This window comes from Staurois parvus, unplaced genomic scaffold, assembly GCF_062004578.1.
Source record: "Staurois parvus isolate SC_StPar_1 unplaced genomic scaffold, SC_StPar_1.0 ptg000374l, whole genome shotgun sequence".
In the NCBI taxonomy this organism is placed as follows: Eukaryota; Metazoa; Chordata; class Amphibia; order Anura; family Ranidae; genus Staurois; species Staurois parvus.
Window position 1 is genome coordinate 1,463,192 of NW_028318170.1, and position 25,632 is coordinate 1,488,823.

Genomic DNA, 25,632 nt, shown 5'->3' on the forward strand with positions numbered 1-25,632 from the left:
AATTAGACTGAAAGTATTCCCGGTTAGATGTAGCCACTTCTTGGCGAGAGTCAATATCTGTAAGCATAGAGTCATTAAGTCTCCAAGAGAAGGGGGTAGGTGCCAATCCTATAAACGTGATAGATAAAGCCATTACATCGTGATCCAACCAGGGGCTCAGGTGTATGCAGGCTGACCTAGAATTCGCTAGTAAAATAGGGTACAATAGATATAGTCTAATCTGGCATAAGAGTCATGTGAGTGAGAATAAAATGAATAATCCCTGGCTCCTGCATTGTGCGCCCTCCAGGTGTCCACCAACTGGAGGGTATCTAATTTCTTAGTAAGGGATTTTGGAAAAGCCTGGGAAGATTGCGAGGAGGAGCTCCGGTCCAGAAGAGGGTTCGCCACCAGATTAAAATCCCCACCCACCAATAGATGGGGGGACAAGAACCTATCTAGAACGTCAAAAAATGTAGAAAAAAAAAGACGCTTGTGCTGAATTTGGTGCAAAGATATTTGCAATAGTAAGTTCTCGACCTGAAAGGGTGCCTTTAAGAATAATAAATCTACTATCCGGGTCACGATACACGTGCTGAACCTCAAGGGGGAATGTATTATGTAGAAAGATAGCTACTCCTCTGCTCTTGGAGGAATGTAGAGTATAATACCCCTGCCTATAGGATTTATGAAAATATGTTGGGTGTTTTGCGGCTGCAAAATGTGTTTCCTGTAATAAAATAATTTTAGCCCCTAATTGCTTATATTGAAGAAAGGCTGTTATGCGCTTATTTGGTGAGTTGAAACCCTGGACATTATGCGAAATGCATTGAATTGCCATAATATACAAAAGTTGTAGTTATCAACATAAAAATACACATTGAAAAGACATCTCCCAGTATTGTTTGGCTAGACACAAGGACCCGCGAGTCCACATCAGACAGATTAACAGGCAGTAGTAGCAGCATAGGGGACATCCTGATCCCAAGACAGGGGTCGTGACGTCCACAAGCCGGCATAAATCCAACATCATATATGAAAGCTTTGAAAAGAGAAAAATTAAAGAATAGAAATGAAGCTTTAATAGCTCCTATAATTATAAAGGTAACTGAAAAACATGGATCAGGCAGGCAGTATGCCATACATGAAAAAACAAGGAGTTCAAACATCAAAGGGCCAAATGGGCCCAAACCCTGCCTCCGTAAAACATGGAGAATGGAGCCTTCCACCCCACAATCGGGCGGTGACCCCTCCGGCCATGTCAGGCGGCAGGGTGGGGGAACGTGTTCAAGGGTTATGAAACCATGAGTTAATGGGCGATATTAAGAAGGTCCGAAGACCCTTGTTAAACTACAACACATCCAGTTATCAAGGAGAAAGCATACATAGGTCTCAGAAAGACAGAAATAGCACAACAGTCATCACAAATTTGCAAGCCCTTAAAATATAAAAGGTACAAATGGGCAAAATCCCTATAACCCGGTTTTTGTCTCAGTCACAATAAACTGTAGATCAGGATTGAGGGTTGGCAAAATCATAGGTAATAGACAGGTGAGCAAGGTCACGTCAACCCGGTTCTTGTCGGACTCTTCTTCTATCGCTCCGTGGAGATGGGGTGTGCCAAATGGGAGAGACACGAGGGTTGGAGGGTGGGCGTTGAGGTGATGGGGCGTCCGCCAGGCCCAACTTGGCCAAGATTTCTCTACCTTCGGGAAGGGATGTGGCTATATATGTGCTCCCATTATGTGGAACTATCAGCTTAAAAGGGAAGCCCCACTTGTAGCGAATACGAGCTGAGAAAAGGGCAGTTGTAACTTCCTTCATTTTTCTGCGTTTCTCCAACGTAGTCGGAGAGACGTCTGGAAAGATTTGCAAAACCGAGCCCTTGAAGGAGATCGTTGAGGTGTTGCGAGCAGCTCTAAGGATATCTTCTTTGGTCAGAAAATCCTATAAATGTCTAACTTTGTGTCATGTCCTATTAAAAATAAAGCAGCATGTCACTTTCATGAGGCATCAACATTTGTCAGCCGCCTCCATGCCCAATAACTGAACCCTAACACCTAACATGGACCCTCACCCATCCACAGCCCTTTCCTCCTCTCCCCCCCCCCCCACACACACCCACAGAACAGATATCCATTTTTTTTTTTTTATACATGCTTTTACATAGGATGGCTGAAAAGAGAAAAAAGTCCATCTAGTTGGAGTGTGCAGATAGTTCCTGGAGGATAAAGGAGTTGATACCATTGAATGGCCCCCACTCTCCCCTGACCTAAATCCAATAGAACCCCTCTGGGATGTCATGTTTTGGTCTATCCGATACCGCCAGGTTGCACCTTAAACTATCCAGGAGCTCAGTGATGCCCTGACCCAGATCTGGGAGGAAATCCCCCAGGACACAATCCATGGTCTCATTAGGAACCTCTCCCGACATTGTCAGGCATTCATACAAGCACGTGGGAGCCACACAAACTACTGAGGACCATTTGGAGTTGCTGCAGTGACATTTGACCAAATGGACTAGTCTACTGCATAATTTCTTCACTTTGATTTTCGGGGTGTCTTTTGAATTCAGTCCTCTGTAGGTCGATCATTTTCATTTCCATCAAACGATGGGGCATCCTTATGTTTCTCACACATTACCCCATCCATGTCAGTATAGAGATCCAGCAGGAGATACATCCCCATTGAGATCTGATGGGTTCTCAAAGTGTTGCTTTCATTTCTATGAGCAGTGTATTATATGCATCTAGGAAAGAATTCAGGTTTTTTTTAACCCTTTCTTCTGCCATGTCCATACGTTGTATGTACCCGACAGCTGGGGGGGGGGGGATTTTCACAATCCAGGGGCTGCAGCCACCAGGATTTTGTATAAATCTGATAGGAAGACTCCTACCTGTAAGGTGGAAGCGGTCAGGTGGCTCCACTGATCGCTTCCATGACTCTCGGTTTTGATGTCCCCCAGTGGGAGTACTCCCACCAAGTACCGGGCTCTGCTTGCCCATCTGCAGGCCCGGGGAGTGCTATGGCTGGTGTCGGCATGTATGTATTATACATGGAGATCATATCCCCCCTTATGTATTATACATGGAGATCATATCCCCCCTTATGTATTATACATGGAGATCATATCCCCCCTTATGTATTATACATGGAGATCATATCCCCCCCTTATGTATTATACATGGAGATCGTATCCCCCCTTATGTATTATACATTGAGATCGTATCCCCCTTTATGTATTATACATGGAGATCGTATCCCCCCTTATGTATTATACATGGAGATCATATCCCCCCTTATGTATTATACATGGAGATCATATCCCCCCTTATGTATTATACATGGTGATCATATCCCCCCTTATGTATTATACATGGAGATCATATCCCCCCTTATGTATTATACATGGAGATCATATCCCCCCTTATGTATTATACATGGAGATCATATCCCCCCTTATGTATTATACATGGAGATCATATCCCCCCTTATGTATTATACATGGTGATCATATCCCCCCTTATGTATTATACATGGAGATCATACCCCCCCTTATGTATTATACATGGAGATCATACCCCCCCTTATGTATTATACATGGAGATCATATCCCCCCTTATGCATTATACATGGAGATCATATCCCCCCTTATGTATTATACATGGAGATCATATCCCCCTTATGTATTATACCTGGAGATCATATCCCCCTTATGTATTATACATGGAGATCATATCCCCCCTTATGTATTATACATGGAGATCATATCCCCCTTATGTATTATACATGGAGATCATACCCCCCCTTATGTATTATACATGGAGATCATATCCCCCCTTATGTATTATACATGGAGATCATATCCCCCCTTATGTATTATACATGGAGATCATATCCCCCCTTATGTATTATACATGGAGATCATATCCCCCCCTTATGTATTATACATGGAGATCATATCCCCCCCTTATGTATTATACATGGAGATCATATCCCCCCCTTATGTATTATACATGGAGATCATATCCCCCTTATGTATTATACATGGAGATCATATCCCCCCTTATGTATTATACATGGAGATCATATCCCCCCTTATGTATTATACATGGAGATCATACCCCCCCTTATGTATTATACATGGAGATCATATCCCCCCTTATGTATTATACATGGAGATCATATCCCCCCTTATGTATTATACATGGAGATCATACCCCCCCTTATGTATTATACATGGAGATCATATCCCCCCTTATGCATTATACATGGAGATCATATCCCCCCTTATGTATTATACATGGAGATCATATCCCCCCCTTATGTATTATACATGGAGATCATATCCCCCTTATGTATTATACATGGAGATCATATCCCCCCCTTATGTATTATACATGGAGATCATATCCCCCCTTATGTATTATACATGGAGATCATATCCCCCCTTATGTATTATACATGGTGATCATATCCCTCCTTATGTATTTACACATGGAGATCATATCCCCCCTTATGTATTATACATGGAGATCATATCCCCCTTATGTATTATACATGGAGATCATATCCCCCTTATGTATTATACATGGAGATCATATCCCCCCTTATGTATTATACATGGAGATCATATCCCCCTTATGTATTATACATGGAGATCATATCCCCCTTATGTATTATACATGGAGATCATATCCCCCCTTAATCTCCTCTTCTCAGTAGAGAACACATTCAGTTCCTCTAATCTTTCCTCATAGCTGATCTCCTCCATGCCTCTTATCAGTTTAGTTGCCCTTCTCTGTACTTTCTCCAGTTCCCCGATGTTCTTTTTGTGAATTGGAGCCCAAAACTGAACTCCATATTCTGGATTAAGTATTACTAACGATTTGTACCGGGGTGAGGGGGGGGGGTGATATCTCTCTCTCTGGAATCTATACCTCTCCTAATACAAGAGAGGATTTTGCTCTCTTTAGAACCTTGGGGTACCCCACTGACACCCCTAGACCATTCAGAGTATGAATCATTAACCACTACTCTCTGAATATGATCTTTTAGCCAGTTTTCTATGCATTTACATACAGATTTTTCCAAGCCTGTAGACTTTACCTCTCACATTAGCCGTGTGTGGGGAATTGTGTCAAACACTTTTGCAAAATCCAAGTATACCACCAAGTATACCACGTCCACCGCCACCCCTCTGTCCAAGTATACCAAGTATACCACGTCCACAGCCATCCCTCGTGGGTTTATGTCATCTGGTCCAGGGGCTTTATTCACCTTTATTCTGTCTAAATGACAGTGACAGTAGTTTATTTGATTTGGTATGTCCTCTGCATATCGGCGGTCAGCATGCCCTTGCATACTGGTGGTCAGTGTGTGTCCCTGCATACTGGTTGTCAGCATGCCCCTGATTACTGGTGGTAAGGGCGCCCCTGCATGCTGGTGGTCAGTGTGTCCCTGCATACTGGAGGTCAGCGAGTTCCTGCATACTGGTTGTCAGCGAGCCCCTGTATACTAGTTGTCAGGGAGCCCCTGTGTACTGGTGGTAAGAGTGCCCCTGCATACTGGTTGTCAGGGCGCCCCTGTATACTGGTGGTCAGGGCGCCCTTGCATACAGGTAGTCAGGGCTTTTTTCTCAAATAATTTGCGCAGGATCCAACCACGCTTCCACCACAATCAAATGACCCCCTCTGAGGAGGAGAGCATGTCGCATCAAATGGTTGCTCTGTCCATACTGTACTAACAGTGGGCATTGTTATATACCAGGAGTGCAATACACACAGAGGGTTCAGGAGTGTGTATGCACAGAGTGATGGGTTGAGGAGAGTGCAGTGTGCTGCTTACAGTGTGCAGGCTTCAGAAGTGGCTACATGCATAGTGCATGATTCAGTGTTTGGACATGTGCTATGTACATAGTGCCGGGTTTAATAGTGCACTACGTACACAGCACAGCAATCAGGAGTGCGCTACATACACAGCGCAGGGTTCAAGAGTGCGCTATGTACACAGTGCAAGATTCAGGAGTGCGCTATGTACACAGCGCAGGATTCAGGAGTGCACTACATACACAGCGCAGGGTTCAAGAGTGCGCTATGTACACAGTGCAAGATTCAGGAGTGCGCTATGTACACAGCACAGGATTCAGGAGTGCACTACATACACAGCGCAGGGTTCAAGAGTGCGCTATGTACACAGTGCAAGATTCAGGAGTGCGCTATGTACACAGCACAGGATTCAGGAGTGCACTACATACACAGCACAGGGTTCAGGAGTGTGCTACATACACAGTACAGGGCTCAGAATTGCTATATGTACACAGCGCAGGGTTCAGGAGTATGCTACATACACTGTGCAGGGTTTAGGAGTGTGCTACGTACACAGCGCAGAGTTAAGAAGTGTGCTACGTACACAGTGCAGGTCTTAGAAGTGATCTATGTACACAGCGCAGGGTTCAGGAGTGCGCAACGTACACAGTGCAGGGTTCAGGAGTGCGCTACGTACACAGCACAGGGTCCAAGAGTGCTCTACGTACACATCACAGGGTTCAGGAGTGCGCTATGTACACAGTGCAGTGGAGGCAGGGAGGGATGGGTGAATAGATTGAAGGAGGAAGGGATGGGTCAATGGAGGAAGGGAAGCTTGGATGGATGGAGGATTGATTGGATAGAGGGAGGGATAAGTGGATGGATGGATAGATGGAAGGAGGGATGGCTAGAAGGAGGGAGGAATAGAGGGAAGGATGGATGAAAGGAAGGATGGAGGGATTAATGGAAAGACGGAGGGAAGGATGGATGGGAGGAGAGAGGGATGTATGGGAGGAGAGAGGGATGTATGGAAGGAGGGAGGGATGTATGGAAGGAGGGAGGGAGGGATGTATGGAAGGAGGGAGGGAGGGATGTATGGAAGGAGGGAGGGATGGATGGAAGGAGAGAGTGATGGATGGAAGGAGGGAGGGATGGATGGAAGGAGGGAGGGAGGGATGTATGGAAGGAGGGAGGGATGGATGGAAGGAGGGAGGGATGGATGGAAGGAGGGAGGGAGGGATGGATGGAAGGAGAGAGGGATGGATGGAAGGAGGGAGGGATGGATGGATGGAAGGAGGGAGGGATGTATGGAAGGAGGGAGGGAGGGATGTATGAAAGGAGGGAGGGATGGAAGGAAGGAGAGAGGGATGGATGGAAGGAGGGAGCGAGGGATGTATGAAAGGAGGGAGGGATGGATGGAAGGAGGGAGGGATGGAGGAATGGAAGGAGGGAGGGATGGAGGAATGGAAGGAGGGAGGGATGGTTTTGGATGGATGGAGGGAGAGGCAGTGTATTCCATACTGTAGAAACAATCCTGCTCTCTCCATGCTGGCAGAAGCCGTTTCTTTCCCTTTATACCAAGTGTAGGAAAACAGCTCCCATCACTGCAGGCTGGAGAATCTGCCTCCTGTAGTCCATCATCCACTGCAGGATGTTCTCTCCTCTCCCCTCCCCATCCCATGCAGCTGCTGGCACCGCCTCCTGTTACAGCTTAGAAAACAAATCAGGTGGGCTGGGGAAGGGGGTAGGTACAGTGCTTTCTGATTGGCTAAGGAGGCAGCATAGAGGATGTATATCAATCTGCCTCTGAAACCAGCCTGCCGGGACTCACTAAAGGTAATCAAATTATGAGGCCAGAACAGCTGTATCCCTCCACAGAGTCCCCAGCCTTCTGGTATAAATAGAGGAAGTGCAGGAACCTGAAATTAAAACAACACTGTGACATATGCAAATAGCCGCATCTGAATTTTGGGGGGGCTATAGGAATGTTTTGGGGTCAGCACCTCCAAGTACCCGGCTGGATCTCGGAGTCCCTCACATAGAAGATTTATATCAGAGTCCTGCAGAATATGAGATCATTTATAGTAGAATTCTCACCTCATCTCCTGCAGAGTACAGCCAGGATGTCGGAGTCCCTCACACAGAAGTCTCATTCCAGAGTCTTGGAGATTATTATCTGTTAAATCCAGAATGGTGAGGGATCGGTTAGTGATAAGAATGGAGCGGAGATCATCACAGCAGGAGGAAGTCAGACGACATTCAAACAACCTGCAGAGACAAATACAGACACATGAGAGTATATTAGGGAAAGAACCAACAACTCTTAGGGTATGGTCATCATAAAACTCATAGAAAAGAAAGAAGGAAGAAGATAATGGGGTCCCATCATCAAGGTGAGAAAAGTCAGTAAATCCCCTTCTGATGATCCATGGAAGGGGGAGGGGTGTAAATCTCTCCAGCAGTCCATTCACTCTGTAGGAAGCTTGTCTCTGGAGTAGAATGTCTCCCATATCATTACTGAGATCACACAGAGAAATGATGAGCAGATACTGAACAGGAGCAGACAAGGCCTGACATAGGGGGACTCAGGGGGAACTTGGTCAGGAGATGATCCAGAAGTCTTTGGTGAAGTCACACATCTGCACATAGAATTCATAGCACAGACACACATGACACACAAAGTCCACTTTCTTGTTGATATCACCCAGAAAACCTGGAATTCAAAAATTGTCCAAACCCTCCAGATGGAGAATATAAGGAGGACGATCCTCACCAGAGGAGAGCTCTACTCATTTTATGGAGAAATCATTTGTAATGAGGAAACCAAACAGAAAGGAACAAAATACAAGAAGATGAAGCCGACTGCCCAGCTCTACATAGTATAATATGTGGTTGTGGAGGGACTCCGGAGGGGTCATGTCCATAGGATGCCACCTTCATACCTGAACAGAACCCTCACCAGCATGGCTGGATATAGGGGGGTGTTGGGGTGGGCTGTGCCCCCCTAGATTTTGGTTGTGTCCCCCCTGGCCGGCAGAGTGTCTTTCCCATCCCAACACTGGAATGTGCAGCCTGGAGCAGTGAAGTGTGATGAGTAAAGCTCAGACAGCGGCAGTGGTAGACAAGAGAGAGGCTGTGCTGTGTCCTCCCCTCCTGTCAGTGCCGCGCTCCTCCACACAGCACATCACTCAGGATCGCTGGTTTGGGCTGCACACAGTGTAACTACCAGCACTCTTCCTCCTCCAAGGACTGCTCATATCTCGGCAGGAGGAAATGTGTATGAGGCGGGTGATTCCACTGTGTGCCGTCCGAACCAGCGATCCTGTGTGATGCGCTGTGTGGAGGAGCACGGCACTGACAGGAGGGGGAGGACACAGCACAGCCTATCTCCTGTCTCCTGTGGGGGGGGGGGGGGGGGGGCTTGCAGGTGGGGGAACATAATGTGAGGGGTTGGGGGGGTGTAACTTGTTCTTGGAATTTGTGCTTGGAATGAGAGGTAGTGGGACTGGTGACTATTTGTGTTGCGGAGGGTAACTGGGGGCGGAGGGCAATATTTTCTAAAAGGGGGGATTTGGGTGGAAGGATACGTGCTATTAATTGGAATGAAGGGGATATGTACTGGGGGGGGGAATGGGGGGAATAGTCTAGGACTAGGAAGGGGTAATGGGGGAGATATGTGTTTGGAGTGGGGATTGGCAGGATATGTGTGTGTAGGGGGGATTGGTGGGATGTGTTAGGAAGGAGGGACATATTAGGAGGGTGGCTATATGCTAGGTGGGGTATTGGGGAGGGGGAATATGCTAGGACTAGGAGTGGGGATTGGGGGAGATATACCTCCTTCCTGGAGTTTGCATGTTCTCCCTGTGCCTGTGTGGGTTTTCTCGGGGTACTTCGGTTTCCTCTCACACTCCAAAGACATGCTGGTAGGTTAATTGGCTCCTGTCTAAATTGTCCCTAGTATGTGTATGTATGAATGTGAGTTAGGGACCTTAAATTGTGCGCTCCTCGGGGGCGGGGACTGATGTGAATGTACAATATATATGTAAAGTGCTGCGTAAATTGAGGGCGCTACATAAGTACCTAAAATAATGAATAAAATATGTGTTAGGAGTTGGGGGGGGGCGTATTAGGAGGGGGAACATAGTAGGAGGGGGGGATATGTGCTAAGTGGTGGGATTGGGGAGGGGGAATATGCTAGGACTAGGAGAGGGGATTGGGGGAGATATGGGTTAGGAGTGGGGAGGAACGTAAAAGGACGGGGGATTGTGGGGATATGTGCTAGGTGGGGTATTGAGGAGGGGGAGAATGCTAGGACTAGGAGGGGGGATTGGGGGAGATATGTGTTAAGAGTGGGGGGGAACAAATTAGAAGGGGGATTGAGGGAATATGTGCTAAGTGGGGGGATTGGGGATCGGGAATATGCTAGGACTAGGAGGAAGGATTGGGGGAGATATGTGTTTGGAGGGATATGTGTTGGGGGGACGTATTAGGAGGGGGGATTGCGAGATATGTGATAGGTGAGGGATTGGGTAGGAATATGTGCAAGGAGGGAGTTTGGTTGGATATGTGTTAGGAGAGGGGATTGGGGTGGAGGAATTTGGGCTAGGAGGGGAATATTTTTTTTTTTGGGGGGGGGATTTGTGCTAGGCAGGGGTAGGGGAATTTGGGTTAAGAGGAGAGGGCTGGGGAGGATTTGTGTTAGGAGGGGGCAGTTTGAGGGTTCTTAATTTGGAGAAGAGTAATTTGGAGGGGGTTGTGCTAGGAGGGGGGATGAGAGAGGATTATGCTTGGAGGGGGTTTGGGCGATAAGATTTGTTCTGGGAGGGGGATTTGGCAGGGAGGATTTCTGCTAAGATGGGAAATTTGAGGATAGTATGATGTGTGCTAGGAACAGGCTCAAAAATTTAAGTCCTGAGCTACTAGCCAAGCCTTAGGAGTTACTCATCACCAGTTGCCCCACCCAACCCCTACCCTTCCCCGCCCCTACCTCCACCCCTAAACACACCCTCGTAAATGATCTCATGAAATTACACTGTTAAATGTTATCCACATTACATTAGGGTCCCCAGAGTCCCCCCACATTACATCTGGGTCCCCAGAGTCCCCCCACATTACATCAGGGTCCCCAGAGTCTCCCCACATTACATCAGGTCCTCCAATGTTCCCCTAAACACGCCATCATAGTTAGACCATGCACCGCATACAACCATAAGCCCCCATAATCTTTCACTCACCAAACCATAATTGTACCAATCATATCCTACCTTCTATCCAACCCAGCAGTACCTCCAATGTCCCCCATACTCCACCACCCAGAATAATCACATCATCCTGAACCCGACCAAACCACCCATACATGTATGTTTACACACAGACACATGTACATAAACATACACAGAGACACATGTACACACACATGTACAGTACATACACACACACTTATACATACATACTGTAGTGACTTTTGGGGGACTATTTATCAAAAACATAATTTCATTCCAACAGCAACAAGCCCAGCCGTCTGTTAAGGGTTAACCTTTCTTGGTGAGAATTCAAATGACCTTCTAGTGAAATTACCGACACAATGAGTGGAAGAGATTTGTTCCAGAGACAAGAGGTTATTTGAATTTCTACAGGTTGTTAAACAGGCCCAGAAGAGAGACAATTGTGAGAGCTTATGTTGGTGACTCTAATGCAGGCCATAGACGGGTCGAAAATCGGCCGACTTTTCGGCCGAAAATAAAATCGGCCGATTTTCGGATCGTTAGTGGGCTATTTGGTCGGCCATTTTTCGGTATTTTGGCCGTTTTAGTTTTTCTGTAAAGTTGGAAAAAAATCGGCCGATTTTGCCAATCGGCCGATTTTCGCGGCAATTAGTGGGCAAATCGGCCAATTTTTTGCCGATAAAAAATCTGCGCATGAGCAGTGACCTGCAAGAGGAAGACAAAAAGAAGAAGAGGATGAAGAAGAAGAAGAAGAGGATGAAGAAGAGGATGAAGAAGAAGAAGAGGAAGAAGAAGAGGATGATGAAGAAGAAGAAGAGGATGAGGATGATGAAGAAGAAGAGGATGAGGATGAAGAAGAGGACAAGGATGAGGAAGAAGAAGAAGAAGAGGATGAGGATGTAGAAGAAGAAGAGGATGAGGATGAGGAAGAAGAGGATGAGGATGAGGAAGAAGAAGAAGAGGAAGAGGAAGAAGAAGAAGAGGATGAGGATGAAGAAGAGGATGAGGATGAAGAAGAGGATGAGGATGAAGAAGAAGAAGAAGAGGATGAGGATGATGATGAAGAAGAAGAGGATGAGGATGAGGATGAAGAAGAAGAGGATGAGGATGAAGAAGAAGAAGATGAGGATGAAGAAGAGGATGAGGATGAAGAAGAAGAAGAGGATGAGGATGAAGAAGAAGAGGATGAGGATGATGATGAAGAAGAAGAGGATGAGGATGAAGAAGAAGAAGAAGAAGAAGAAGAGGATGAGGATGAAGAAGAAGTAGGATGAAAATAAGAAGATATCCAGTCCAGCAAAAAGTGTCTCTGCAGAGAGCTCCGCTATTTCTTTGACAGTTCTCTGACAGTTCTTTGACATTTACAGCGGTTGCAACAATGTATCTATTTGTTTCCAAATAAAAACATCTGTATCCTAAATGGAAACAAATAGATACAATGTTTCAACCGCTGTAAATGTGAAGGAACTGTCAGAGAACTGTCAGAAATAGCGGAGCTCTCTGCAGGGACACTTTTTGCCAGCTGTAGAAGGGATGAAAATCGGCCGATTTTTTTTACCATTGATGGTAATGTCGGCCGCTTGAACGACCGAATTTTTGTTTTTTAAAAGAAAAATCTGCCGTTTTTCTCCCCATCTATGGCCTGCATAAGACTGGCAAAGTATGTTATCTCAACAAATTGCCATTGTCCATTGGAGTTGAGGAGATTTCACCTACAAAAAACTAATTAGAAAGTCAAATACAACATTGGACTTCCAAACAGTGAGTCACCACACCTGACCAAATTAACAATAAGTGAGACAATACTTATAAGTCTGAGAAGATTAAACAAAACCTTGGAGAGAGTGATAAGCCAACAGACTCCTCAAACAAAGGCTACAAGGATGGTTGTTTACCCTATTATCTTAACAATGGACAAGTAAACAGAGGTTTCCTGTGTCATTCCTAAGACCAAAAGGTGAAACTTAGAACTTATATTTCTACCCACAAAGACATTAAAGAAGAGACATATTATTCACACTCTTTTTCAAACAAAAATATATTCAGCAGAGTTGGGGATTGCATACCACTAAATTAAGTATGAAATGGTGAAAAGTAAGATATTTTGTGAATTGGTATCAGTTGTATGTTTCCATCAGAAAGCAAATGTTTCACACAAGTTTGAACCTCAGGGAAATGAATAACTGAATACACATATATCTTCTATGGTTCCTATCCAGAACATTATAGGTAGAATCAAATATATTTGGATGAGACGTATATTTAATATCTAAAATCACCCTGGTTTCCACCTAAGGTATGAGTCATCATAAATACTCAAATTGTTTTGTGATCCCTGACTGCCCCCCAGTGGACAGGTGAGAGATATCTTAGGTACATACACCTCTCGACCGGCCAATCAAAAAGCCTGTTGGGAGGGTCTTTTAGAACAATGGTTTGGATGGTATAAAAAAGCCATGCACCTCATTTAGAAAAAAGAAGCTGAGAAAAAGACAACAAGAAAACAACACAGAAAAAACCCAAGGAAACCGACAAGCTGAAGAAATCTGACGAGGCTGAAATCTATCCCATCTGAATAACTAATACTTAATCTTTTCAAACTTTTAAAAACTTCTACTAAACTTCTAAATCTCTGAACTTCTACCATCCTACATTTTTCCAACATCACCACCTATTACACTATCTCTCACGTGCTCCCTGCGGCCATTCCTGAAGGCGTTTCAATTGCCAGCTGAGTCCACTGGGTAGGCGTCATAATCCAGGTTCTGGGTATGGTGAGACTGTTTAGATTTAATATTGTATTGTATATTTCCTCTGTTGCTTAGAGTGATAATAATTACATTAGAGTGACAATAAGTGCATTGGGTGTTCATATATACATATAGAGATCCAGATTATTACTGCTAAAAATTGTTTGGTGTCATATTGAAAATTTACGTATTGCATAATTAATTAATTTTTATTGGTTAGAGTACAATTTATCAGGGAATATTTTCTCCCATTCCTATGGCCACGTTTTGGGAGAAAATGACCTCTGAAGTACTCTAAATTACCATTTATTACTAAATTTGATTTTAATCTTTATTATCATTAGAAAAATTGTTTGGTATATAGAATTGGTATCGTATATCTTTGATCATACTGGCTAAAAGGACTCAAGGTATAATAATAAGTGGTGATCAAATTATTAAGGTGTCCAAATTATTGGTTCATTAAATATTTGCCGTATCTTAACGGCTGGAGGCACTGCAATATTTTGTTTAAGGGAAAGGGACACCGCCCTTCATAAGTAGAATCAATTCTTACATAAACCACCACAATACACAGATACACACACACATACAGTCATGGCCGAAATTGTTGGCACCCTTGATATTTCTCCAGGAAATCATGTATTTCTCACGAAACGTATTGCATTAACACATGTTTTGCTATACACATGTTTATTCCCTTTGTGTGTATTGGGACAAAACAAAAAAAGGGAGGAAAGAAAGCAAATTCGACATAATGTCACACAAACCTCCAAAAATGGGCTGGACAAAAGTATTGGCACCCTTTCACAACTGCGGATAAATAAGAATGTTACAAGCATGTGATGCTCCTGTAAACTCACCTGGGGCAAGTAACAGGTGTGGGCAATATAGAAATCACACCTGAAAGCAGATAAAAAGGAGAGACGTTCACTTAACCTTTGCATTGTGTGTCTGTCTGTGCCACACTAAGCATGGACAACAGAAAGAGGAGACGAGAACTGTCTGAGGACCTGAGAACCAAAATTGTGGCAAAATATCAACAATCTCAAGGTTACAAGTCCATCTCCAGAGAACTAGATTTGCCTTTGTCCACAGTGCGCAACATTATCAAGAAGTTTGCAACCCATGGCACTGTAGCTAATCTCCCTGGTCGTGGACGGATGAGGAAAATTGATGAAAGATTGCAACGCAGAATAGTCCGGATGGTGGATAAGCAGCCCCAAACATGTTCCAAAGACATTCAAGCTGTCCTGCAGGCTCAGGGAGCATCAGTGTCAGCGCGAACTATCCGTCGACATTTAAATGAAATGAAACGCTATGGCAGGAGACCCAGGAGGACCCCACTGCTGACACAGAGACATAAAAAAGCAAGACTACAGTTTGCCAAAATGTACTTGAGTAAGCCAAAAGCCTTCTGGGAAAACGTCTTGTGGACAGATGAGACCAAGATAGAGCTTTTCGGTAAAGCACATCATTCTACTGTTTACCGAAAACGGAATGAGGCCTACAAAGAACAAAACACAGTACCTACGGTAAAATATGGTGGAGGTTCAATGATGTTTTGGGGTTGTTTTGCTGCCTCTGGCACTGGGTGCCTTGACTGTGTGCAAGGCATCATGAAATCTGAGGATTACCAAAGGATTTTGGGTCGCACTGTAGGGCCCAGTGTCAGAAAGCTGGGTTTGCGTCCAAGATCCTGGGTCTTCCAGCAGGACAATGACCCCAAACATACGTCAAAAAGCACTCAGAAATGGATGGCAAAGAAGCGCTGGAGAGTTCTGAAGTGGCCAGCAATGAGCCCAGATCTAAATCCCATTGAACACCTGTGGAGAGATCTTAAAATTGCTGTTGGGAAAAGGTGTCCTTCCAATAAGAGAGACCTGGAGCTGTTTGCAAAGGAAGAGTGGTCCAAAATTCCGGGTGAGAGGTGTCAGAAGCTTATTGATGGTTATAGGAAGCGACTGATTTCAGTTATGTTTTCCAAAGGGTGTGCAACCAAATATTAAGTTAAGGGTGCCAATACTTTTGTCCAGCCCATTTTTGGGGTTTTGTGTGACATTATGTCATATTTGCTTTTCTGCCTCTGTTTTATATTTGTTCCAATACATACAAAGGGAATAAACATGTGTATAGCAAAACATGTGTTAATGCAATACCTTTTTTGTGTGAAATACTTGATTTTCAGGAAAAATATCAAGGGTGCCAACAATTTCGGCCATGACTGTACATACACACACACAGATACACAAACATACACAGATACACACACACACATAGATATACACACACACACACACACATAGATATACATACACACACATAGATACACACACACCCCCTTATAAAACGTTGCAGTACTTTGTTCCCTTAAGGACTCATGTACACTGCAGCTGCTAAACTGACATTTAGGAGCAGTTGAGGATTGTTTTCAGCAGCCCCTGAACTCTCCTTTATGTTCTCCTATGTGTCCGTGTACACATTGTCATTTACAGTCGTTTACAGGCAGTTGAGTTTACAGTCATTTTCTTGAACGCAACAAAATCGCATTCAGGAGCAGATTTTAACGGCGTTTCAAATGCCAAACGCTTGTAAACACATATAAACTAGTTTATGCACGTTTGCATTTAGACACCTTTTCTGGCTGCTCCATATCCAGGGCACAATTCACTAAGCGGTATCTTGCCACACCCGAGTATGGGGTAGGATACCGCATAGCATGAAAAAAAAAAAAACACATTTGAATCCACTAAAAAGGCGACTAAAATACTGCAGGAGATATTTTATCAAGTCACGCGGTATTTTAGTAGTGAGAAGCATGCGTTGATGTTTCAGCTCTCAGCAGGGTACCCACTGACAGCTGAATGTAAAAGAAAGAATTGCCGGCAATGAAAAAATAATTTTAAAAAACAGTATGGGGTCCCCCCTCCCATCCATACCAAGCCCTTCAGCTCTGGTATAGATTTTGAGGAGAAGCCCCACGCCAAAATTTTTTTAAAAATGGCGTGGGGTCCCCCCCAAATCCATACCAGACCCTTATCCGAGCATGCAGCCTGACAGGTCAGGAATGGGGGGGCAGCGAGCACCCCTCCTCCTGAACCACACTAGGCCACATGCCCTCAACATGGGGGATGCTTTGGGGTAGGGGGAGCTCCCCCGCAAAGCACCTTATCCCCATGTTGATGGGGACAAGGGCCTCTTCCCCACAACCCTGGCAAGTGGTTGAGGGGATCTATGGGCAGGGGGGTTAACAGAATCTGGAAGCCCCCATTAGCAAGGGGGCCCCCATATCCCAGCCCCTCCCCACGTTAATAAGTATGGGATACATGGTACTGCTACCCATTCACAAAAAAAAAGCTGTAGTGTGAAAAGACAGGAGACAGTCTCTGACAAGTCCTTTATTAAAAGAAGGAAAATAAAAGAATGCCCCCTGAAGTAGATTCAACGTCAATCACGATGCCAGCAGCTGCCACGCAAAAAAAAAAGGCTCTGCTCCCGACGCTGGCTCCCAGTCATCTGCCTCACCGCGAATTTGACAGTTCTTAAATATGTAAGGGGCGGGCTACCTGGTCACATCACTCGTGTGACCCCGCCCCCGTGTGACATCAATGGGGCATGCTGGGTCAATGATGTCACACGAGGCAGGCTCACATGCGTGATGGCCCCGCCCTTCAAATATTTAAGAACTATCAAGCCAGCAAAGCAGGCAGATGGCCAGGAGCCAGCATCAGGAGCAAAGTCTTCTTTTTTTTTCTTTTTTCTGGTCAGCGTCAGTGGCGGGCATTGTGATTGATGTTGGATCTACTGCGGGGGACATTCTTCTATTTTCCTTCTTTTAATAAAGGATTTGTCAAAGAAGGTCATCTGTCTTTTTTCACACTACAGTTTTTTTTTTGGTGAATGGGTAGCGGTACCATGTACCCTGTACTCATTCACATGGGGGAGGGTTGTGGTGCAGCCCAGGGTTGTGGGGAAGAGGCCCTTTTCCCCATCAACATGGGGACAAGGTGCTTTGGGGGGGCTCCTCCTACCCCAAAGTTGAGATCATGTGGCCTAGTATGGTTCACGGGGGGAACTCACTCACCCACCCTTTCCTGACCTGCCGGGCTGCATGCTCGGATAAGGGTCTGGTATGGATTATTTGGGGGGGGGGGGCATGCCATTTTTTTTCTTTTATTTTGGCATGGGGCTTCCCTTCAAAATCCACACCAGACCCAAAGGGCTTGGTATGGATGGAGGGGGAAACCCCACTGACAGCTGAAACATTAATTCATGCTTTTCACTACTAAAATACCACTCTGTGTATACAAAGGAGCATGGGGGAGCTCTTGTCCATAATGGGCGTGGTACTGACACAGCTCCAGATGATCCACACATGGCATACACCCATGGGGCCTTAAAGAATTGAGCTCTGTCATTTCAAAGCCATTGTTGTTTTCTGACTCAGAGTTTAGCCTTCCTTCTCCTCTTCCCGTTTTTGTACGCCTATTTGTTCATAGGAGACCTACTCCCTATCCGCAATCCAGTTGCGCATATGATTTATTTTTTTTCCCTATATATATATATATATATATATCTCATTTCCCCAACTCTTTACCCACATGCTGGCAACCTTTACTGGGTTACCTCAGTCTCACCAACCGTACAAGGCCATACCGTACCAGCCCCTTGCACTTCCTCTTCCACACCTACTGTATACATTCCCAATGCTTACTTTTGCCTCTCTTGCCTTGCTCTTTGCTGCTGCTCGATATCTGAGGTTATATTCCATCGAACCTGCCAGTATTGCGACCTCCATATGCTGCATTGGGGCTTGAGACCAGATGTGCCTTTACTGTTCCTGTGATGTCATGTTCTCATTTTCCCCGTTTTCTTTCACCCCTCTTTGATTGTATTTTCTACTTGGGATGACTTATGTCTGCTTATCTGTTTCCGTTTTTGTTATGTATCCTTATGTCCGATGTCTGTTTATTGCTTCTTATTGTATTTTCATCTGATCCCTTGTATTATCTATATCTTTTGTATGCTCTGAGTCTACTAATAAACTTTATGGAAAAAAAAAATCAATTTAGATATGATAACCTTTTTGGAACAGTGGGAATGCCGGGTCCCAGACAATATTACCACTTGTGCCAATGTAGGTTGGGCACTCAGGGCTGGAGCTGGGAGTCTTTCCTTTCATACACGTGGAAGGCATGCACATATCCTGTAGCTCTTTTGCAGAGCTTGTTCAGCTTCAATCCATACCTGGCCCTTTTACTGGGGATGTATTAATTGAATCCCAGCCGACCAGTGAAGTGGACAAAGGATTCATCCACACAAATGTGATGCTCAGGGACATAAAGTTCCACAAATCTCTTAGCAAAAGAATTTATTAGGGGGTGGATATTGTACCATTTGTCATAATTTTGATGATCTTGGGGGGAACACTGTGAGTTATTGAAATGCAGGAATCACATGATCAGATCATAGTGTGACTGGGACATTACAGCAGAATAGGTGGGCATATGATGGATGGGGTTGGTGGACCAGTCGGCATGCAATTTGTTTTTTTTGTAAGCCCCATGTTAAATGTAAGGCCCAAAAACAATTTTAACTCCTCCACTGTGAGACGTCTCCATAGTAAAAGGTGGGCATAGGATGTATTGGGATTATTATCAATATATTGCTGGGCAAAAAGATTTGTCTGGTCCACAATGTATTTCAGTAAATTGGCCAGGAAAAACAAATAAAAAAATCAGTTTCAGAAAAATTTTCAGTATTGGTCTGCACACCTGGCTGTGTGGGGAAAGGAAGGATTGAAGCTGACCCTGAGCTGGAAGGCAGTCATAGTGGGTTTGCCAGGGCATCAGGAAGATATGTTTGGGCCCTATTTCTTGTGGTCTGGTGGGATATTCCAGTACTGGGCCTTTCATCCTGGGTTATAGCACCATTGGTGTCTGCTGATTGACCATTGGGGGGTATGGTGCTGTTTGTGGTTGCCTGCTCTTCAGAGTGCCGTATCCTTTTATGAGGGACTGCTTCCTCCTCTGATTCAGTCACTGACCTACTACTTATTACTGGCTTGTATTCCGAATCAGAATCGGTTGGTGAGAGCTCCCCGCTGCTCTCTCCCGACATGCTGAGGATTTTGAGCGCCACTAGTAAAATATATTTTTGGACATTGCAGCTCTGGTGATTGTGGCTGTATGAGGGGTAAACTGCTGATGGGTGGCTGTGATGGGTACACTGCTGATTGGTGACTGTGATGGGCACACTGCTGATTGGTGACTGTGATGGGTACACTGCTGATTGGTGACTGTGATGGGCACACTGCTGATGGGCAGCAGTGATGTCGACTCTGACGGGTATACTGATTAGGCTGCACTGATGGCTGTGGTGACATGTACACCGACGGGCAGCACTGATGAATGCACTGACAGGTACACTGTTGGATGCACTAATGGGCTGCACTGACAGGTACACTGACAAGTATACTGATGGGCTGCACTGACAGATCCACTGACGGCAGCACTGACAGATGCACTGATGGCAGCACTGACAAATCCACTGATGGGCTGTGTACCTATGGCCTGTGTACTGATGGCAGCACTGATGGGCTACACTGACAGGTCCACTGATGGGCTGTGTACTGATGGGATGCACTGACAGATCCACTGATGGGCTATGTATATAATGAGCTGCGCTGACAGATCCATTGATGGCGGCACTGACAGATCCACTGATGGGTTGTGTACTGATGGAATGCACTGACAGATCCACTGTTGGACTATGTACTAATGAGCTGCACTGACAGATGCACTGATGGCAGCACTGACAAATCCACTGATGGCAATACTGACAGATGTACTGATGGACCGTGTATTGATGGCAGCACTGATAGATGCAACAGATGCACTGATGAGCTGATCGGACAGATCCACTGGTGACACTGACAGGGACTCTTTATTAGGGGCAGTGTGGTGCGCAGTAGTGAAAGGGTTTGAAAAACTCACTGTTCCCAGGTTCTCCTCCTCATACAAGATTGGTGTGTGAGGAGGAGGAAGAGATAACAACAGTGAGTGACCGCTGTGTGTTCATATTTATGATTGGCTGTGACAGGTCACAGCCAATCACGTGGTAAAAGGACAATTTCATTGGCTCTTTACCTTCAGCGGAAAAGTGCTGTGTCCGAGGGACACAGCCTGACAGCAATGGCCATGCTGCACGCCCCCGGGATGCAACATGCACGGCGCAATGCACAGGATGTCATATGATGCCCAGTCACAAGAAGAAGAGGACCGGCCATCAATCTGCAATAGGCCAGGCGGGAACATGTTAAATCATCTGGGTTAGTGCTTCTTTTTTTTTTTTAAATAAAGGACTTTTCAAAAACTACATTGGTGTTTTTATGTACTTTTTGATACTTTTTTGGTGAAAGAGAAGGGTTACTATGAACCCCATACTGATCCACATGGGGGTGGGATTTGGCAGCCCCCTTGTTAAAGGCAGCTTTCAGATTCCTATAAGCTCCCCACCTGCAAATCCCAATAGCCATTGGGCAAGAACAGGGGGGAAGAGGCCCTTGTCTTCATCAACATGAGGACAAGCTGCTTTGGGGGAAGCTCCTTTTCCAAAAGCACCCTCCAGTTGAGGGCATGTGGCCGGGTATGGTTCAGGGGGTGTTCACTCTTCCCCCTTCAGTGGGATTCACTGTAAAGTTCAGGTTTTGCAGACTTCAGACAGGATATCCTGACCCTGCAGGTAACTGAACCTGAGCAGAGTCACTGATCCCTACTAGTCAGTACACATCTGATGTTCTAAGTTCTACAAACAAGAAACATTTGTCTGGTAGATGGATAGATCTGGACGTGTTTTGTTGGATAAGAAATGTCATCACTCAGTCTCTATGGGCCAAATAAACTTCATTGTGTTTTATATCATCCAAACAACAATCCACCTCGACAGACATAAAGTCTGATCTCTGATAGTCAGTGGAGGGTGGAATGGAGGAAAGCCAATAACAGTCAGTGACCTGAAGGACTATGATGGCGTCTCCCAGTGTAACCTGCCAAGAAGTCTGTCTTTGTATAACTGTCATCTAGGGAACGTGTCTGGATCCCTCACAAAGGATTTATCCCAAAATCCAGCAGAATATGAGATCATTTATAATAGAATATTCCCTTCATCTCCTGGATCTCGGAGTCCCTCACATAGAAGATTTATATCAGAGTCCTGCAGAATATGAGATCATTTATAGTAGAATTCTCCCCTCATCTCCTGGATCTCGGAGTCCCTCACATAGAAGATATATATCAGAGTCCTGCAGAATATGAGATCATTTATAGTAGAATTCTCACCTCAGCTCCTGCAGAGTACAGCCAGGATGTCGAAGTCCCTCACACAGAAGTCTCATTCCAGAGTCTTGGAGATCATTACGTGATAAATCCAGGCTGGTGAGGGATGGGTTAGTGATAAGAATGGAGCGGAGATCATCACAGCAGGAGGAAGGCAGACCACATCTCTTCAACCTGCAGAGACAAATACAGACACATGAGAGCATATTAGGGAAAGAACCAACAACTCTTAGGGTATGGTCATCATAAAACTCATAGAAAAGAAAGAAGGAAGAAGATAATGGGGTCCCATCATCAAGGTGAGAAAAGTCAGTAAATCCCCTTCTGATGACCCATGGAAGGGGGAGGGGTGTAAATCTCTCCAGCAGTCCATTCACTCTGTAGGAAGCTTGTCTCTGGAGTAGAATGTCTCCAATATCATTACTGAGATCACACAGAGAAATGATGAGCAGATACTGAACAGGAGCAGACAAGGCCTGACATAGGGGGACTCAGGGGGAACTTGGTCAGGAGATGATCCAGAAGTCTTTGGTGAAGTCACACATCTGCAGATAGAATCCATAGCACAGACACACATGACACACAAAGTCCACTTTCTTGTTGATATCACCCAGAAACACTGGAATTCAAAAATCGGCCAAACCCTCCAGATGGAGAATATAAGGAGGACGATCCTCACCAGAGGAGAGCTCTACTCATTTTATGGAGAAATCGTTTGTAATGAGGAAACCAAACAGAAAGGAACAAAATACAAGAAGATGAAGCCGACTGCCCAGCTCTACATAGTATAATACGTGGTTGTGGAGGGACTCCGGAGGGGTCATGTCCATAGGATACCACCTTCATACCTGAACACAACCCCCACCAGGAGCAGAGAGGGGGGATGGGCACTCACTGCCCAGAGCCAGGACAGAGGAAGCCTGGGGACTTTGTATGGCTGACAAGGACTCATAAAGGGGATGGGAGTTAGGGATGTTCATCATTTCTTGTAGTGATGGGGGATGGGTAACTTTCCAGGATTGAACAATTACTATCCTGCAGAAGGGAGACAATGACAGATGATATTTCGGGAGTATGAGTTGTATTGGTGATGGCACAGCCTTTTGTAAATTTGAAATATTGTATATGAATAATTTGAATTTACATTTCAAGCCAGTAGGTGGAGCTGAAATCATATTTCCACATGTTTACCAGCCTGTCCTTCCTGGATCACTGTACAAACCATGTAATTTACAGAGCTCAGTAGCTCAAGCTGTAATTTCCACTCATAACTGATTGACTCAGAGGACTGAGAGGAGAGGGGGAGCAGATTACTGAAACCCACCTGAGGGACCTCACTGGATATTCTTTGGAAATTGAGGATGAATTGATCCATATTGCCTGTAGCTACAGGGGTCAGCAAGGTCTCTGATCTCTACTAACACTAGCAGGTAAATATTATTTGTAGCGTTTCAAGCAGTCCCTGACAGCCAGGTGCTCTTTTTCCTGTGAGTCACACTAGGTACCTATACATTTAGTGGCCAAAATGTCCAAAGAAAGGTACTCTAGTGAAGAGGCCTACAGGATTCTGAGAATGTCGGATGACAGCGAAGGGGAAGCCTCACTGACAGAATCCACCTCAGAATATGAACCTGCAGAAAGCAGCAGCACCCTGATAGCTCAGATAATGGAGTAGAAGTCCCTGCTAAGGTCAGGTGTACCCGACCTGTTCTGAGGTTGCTGAAGTGTTAAGAGTTGCATGATGACTCTCATATGCAGCAGGGAGCCAGTACTAGTGTCTCTCTACCTTTTGGAGAACTGGTGAGCACCAGCGGCCTAGTACATCCTGGTCTTTTACATACCAGCACTGCAGTATCATTTGGTGACGTGTCGAGTCCCATAAGTACAGTACAAGCTGGTGCAGTGGTGATCACAAATATTGTCCCACAACCACCAAGAATTCACACACAGGCCCGTAGAGCCCATAGTATCCTTCCGGATGTGCTTGCAAATCCCGATTGGCAGCCCACATATTCTGAAGCCCCCGTACTTCCCCCATTCAATGCACAACCCCAAATTTAGGTAGAAACAGCAAATATAACTGCTCTCCTGGATTTTTAGAGCTCTTTTCCCCAGAAGGTCTGTATGAATCAATTGTGGACCAAAGAAATTTATATGCTGACCAGTACATCTCTGCCGACTCAAATTCAAACCTTGCCAGACCATTTGCATGAAAACTTATTACGGTTTCCAAGCTTACATTTATTTAGGCCTAACCCTCAAGATGGACATTACTAAAATAAATAAGTTGCAGTCATGTTGGTCCACAGACCCGATTCATCATATGGCCATGTTTGCTACTGCCATGGCCAGGCATAGATATGAGAATATAATGTGATTTATGCTTTTCAACAACAATGCAATCTGCCGTCCTCGGGGTGGCCCTGAATACGATCACAAAATGTGGCCCCTCATGTAAGGAGATATGTCTTTAAACTGGCCTCCATTTTGTATAATGCCTCCATTTCAGATATGTAACAGCTTACATGTAGGCAGTAAGTCTCATTTCTCAGGAATGACTCTCATTTCTCTGTAAGCGGATGCACTTTATATGGCACCTCTCAGCCATTTGCAGTTTCTGTTCTTCACGTAACTATACTGAGAAGAGTAGAATGTTTCATTGGTTATCCTGATTTAGAAACGCCTGTTGAGTTTCTGTATATCTTCTCTTGCTTTGTATTAAACCTTTAGAAATACTTCTTTTACACTTCTGTGTGGAGAGCTTTATTTCCCCGGATCTGGTGGTAAGAGATAAATGAGGAGAGGTTGGGCTACAGACAGACAGAAATTGATTGTATCCCCTCGTAAATCACCTTATGATGTCTATACTCCCCAACAAAACTTCTGCCTAGAGGAGTTCCTCATTAATTTTTCTGGCCTCCTTGCATTCAAACAGTATCTCCACAGCAAGTGTACCAGATCTGGGAAAAGATAGTCACATAGAGATCCCAGGATGTCCAGACTACATGGGGAGCAGTGGCAAGATAGTTTGGGACTTGGTGTCCAGGCAACAGGCAGGAACATAGTCCAACAAAAGTCCTGGGTCATTACAGGCAGCAGGCAGAGATATGGTCAGCACAGCCAAAGTGCTAGTTAAGGTAAGGCAGGAACATGGTCCATAAAAAGTCCTGGGTCCATACAGGCAGCAGGCAGAGATATGGACAGCACAGTATTGGTCCAGACAGCAGGAAGGAACAGCAGTTTTAAGGCCTCAGTCATGTAAGACCTGGCCACAGGGTAGAGGCTTTATCCCACCCAATCACTTCGAAGCCTCAGGACTAACAGACCCTGATCCGGGAATTACAAGGCCCAGTTGTAGGGAGATGTATCTTTAAACTGGAATCCATTCTATATAATGCCTCTATGTTAGATATGGAACAGCTTAAGTTTGGTTTTTCAGGAATTTGCTCTCATTTCTGTGTAAACGGAAATATCTTATATGGTGCCCCTCAGCTTTTGTAGTTTCTGATTTCACGTAACTATACTGATAAGAGCA

The 25,632-nt window shown here is 45.0% G+C and overlaps 1 protein-coding gene across 1 annotated transcript in view; it reads right to left on the reverse strand.

Annotated features, from left to right (window-relative positions):
• LOC149456157 (NACHT, LRR and PYD domains-containing protein 12-like) overlaps nucleotides 1-25,632 on the reverse strand; it is a 118,561-nt gene that overhangs the window by 42,549 nt on the left and 50,380 nt on the right. Inside the window, exons 5-6 of the mRNA XM_089685381.1 lie at nucleotides 22,101-22,271; nucleotides 7,884-8,054 (exon numbers count right to left, since the gene is read on the reverse strand). Of these exons, the coding sequence (XP_089541507.1) occupies nucleotides 7,884-8,054; nucleotides 22,101-22,271 (342 nt within the window). The remainder of the gene's footprint in view (nucleotides 1-7,883; nucleotides 8,055-22,100; nucleotides 22,272-25,632) is intronic.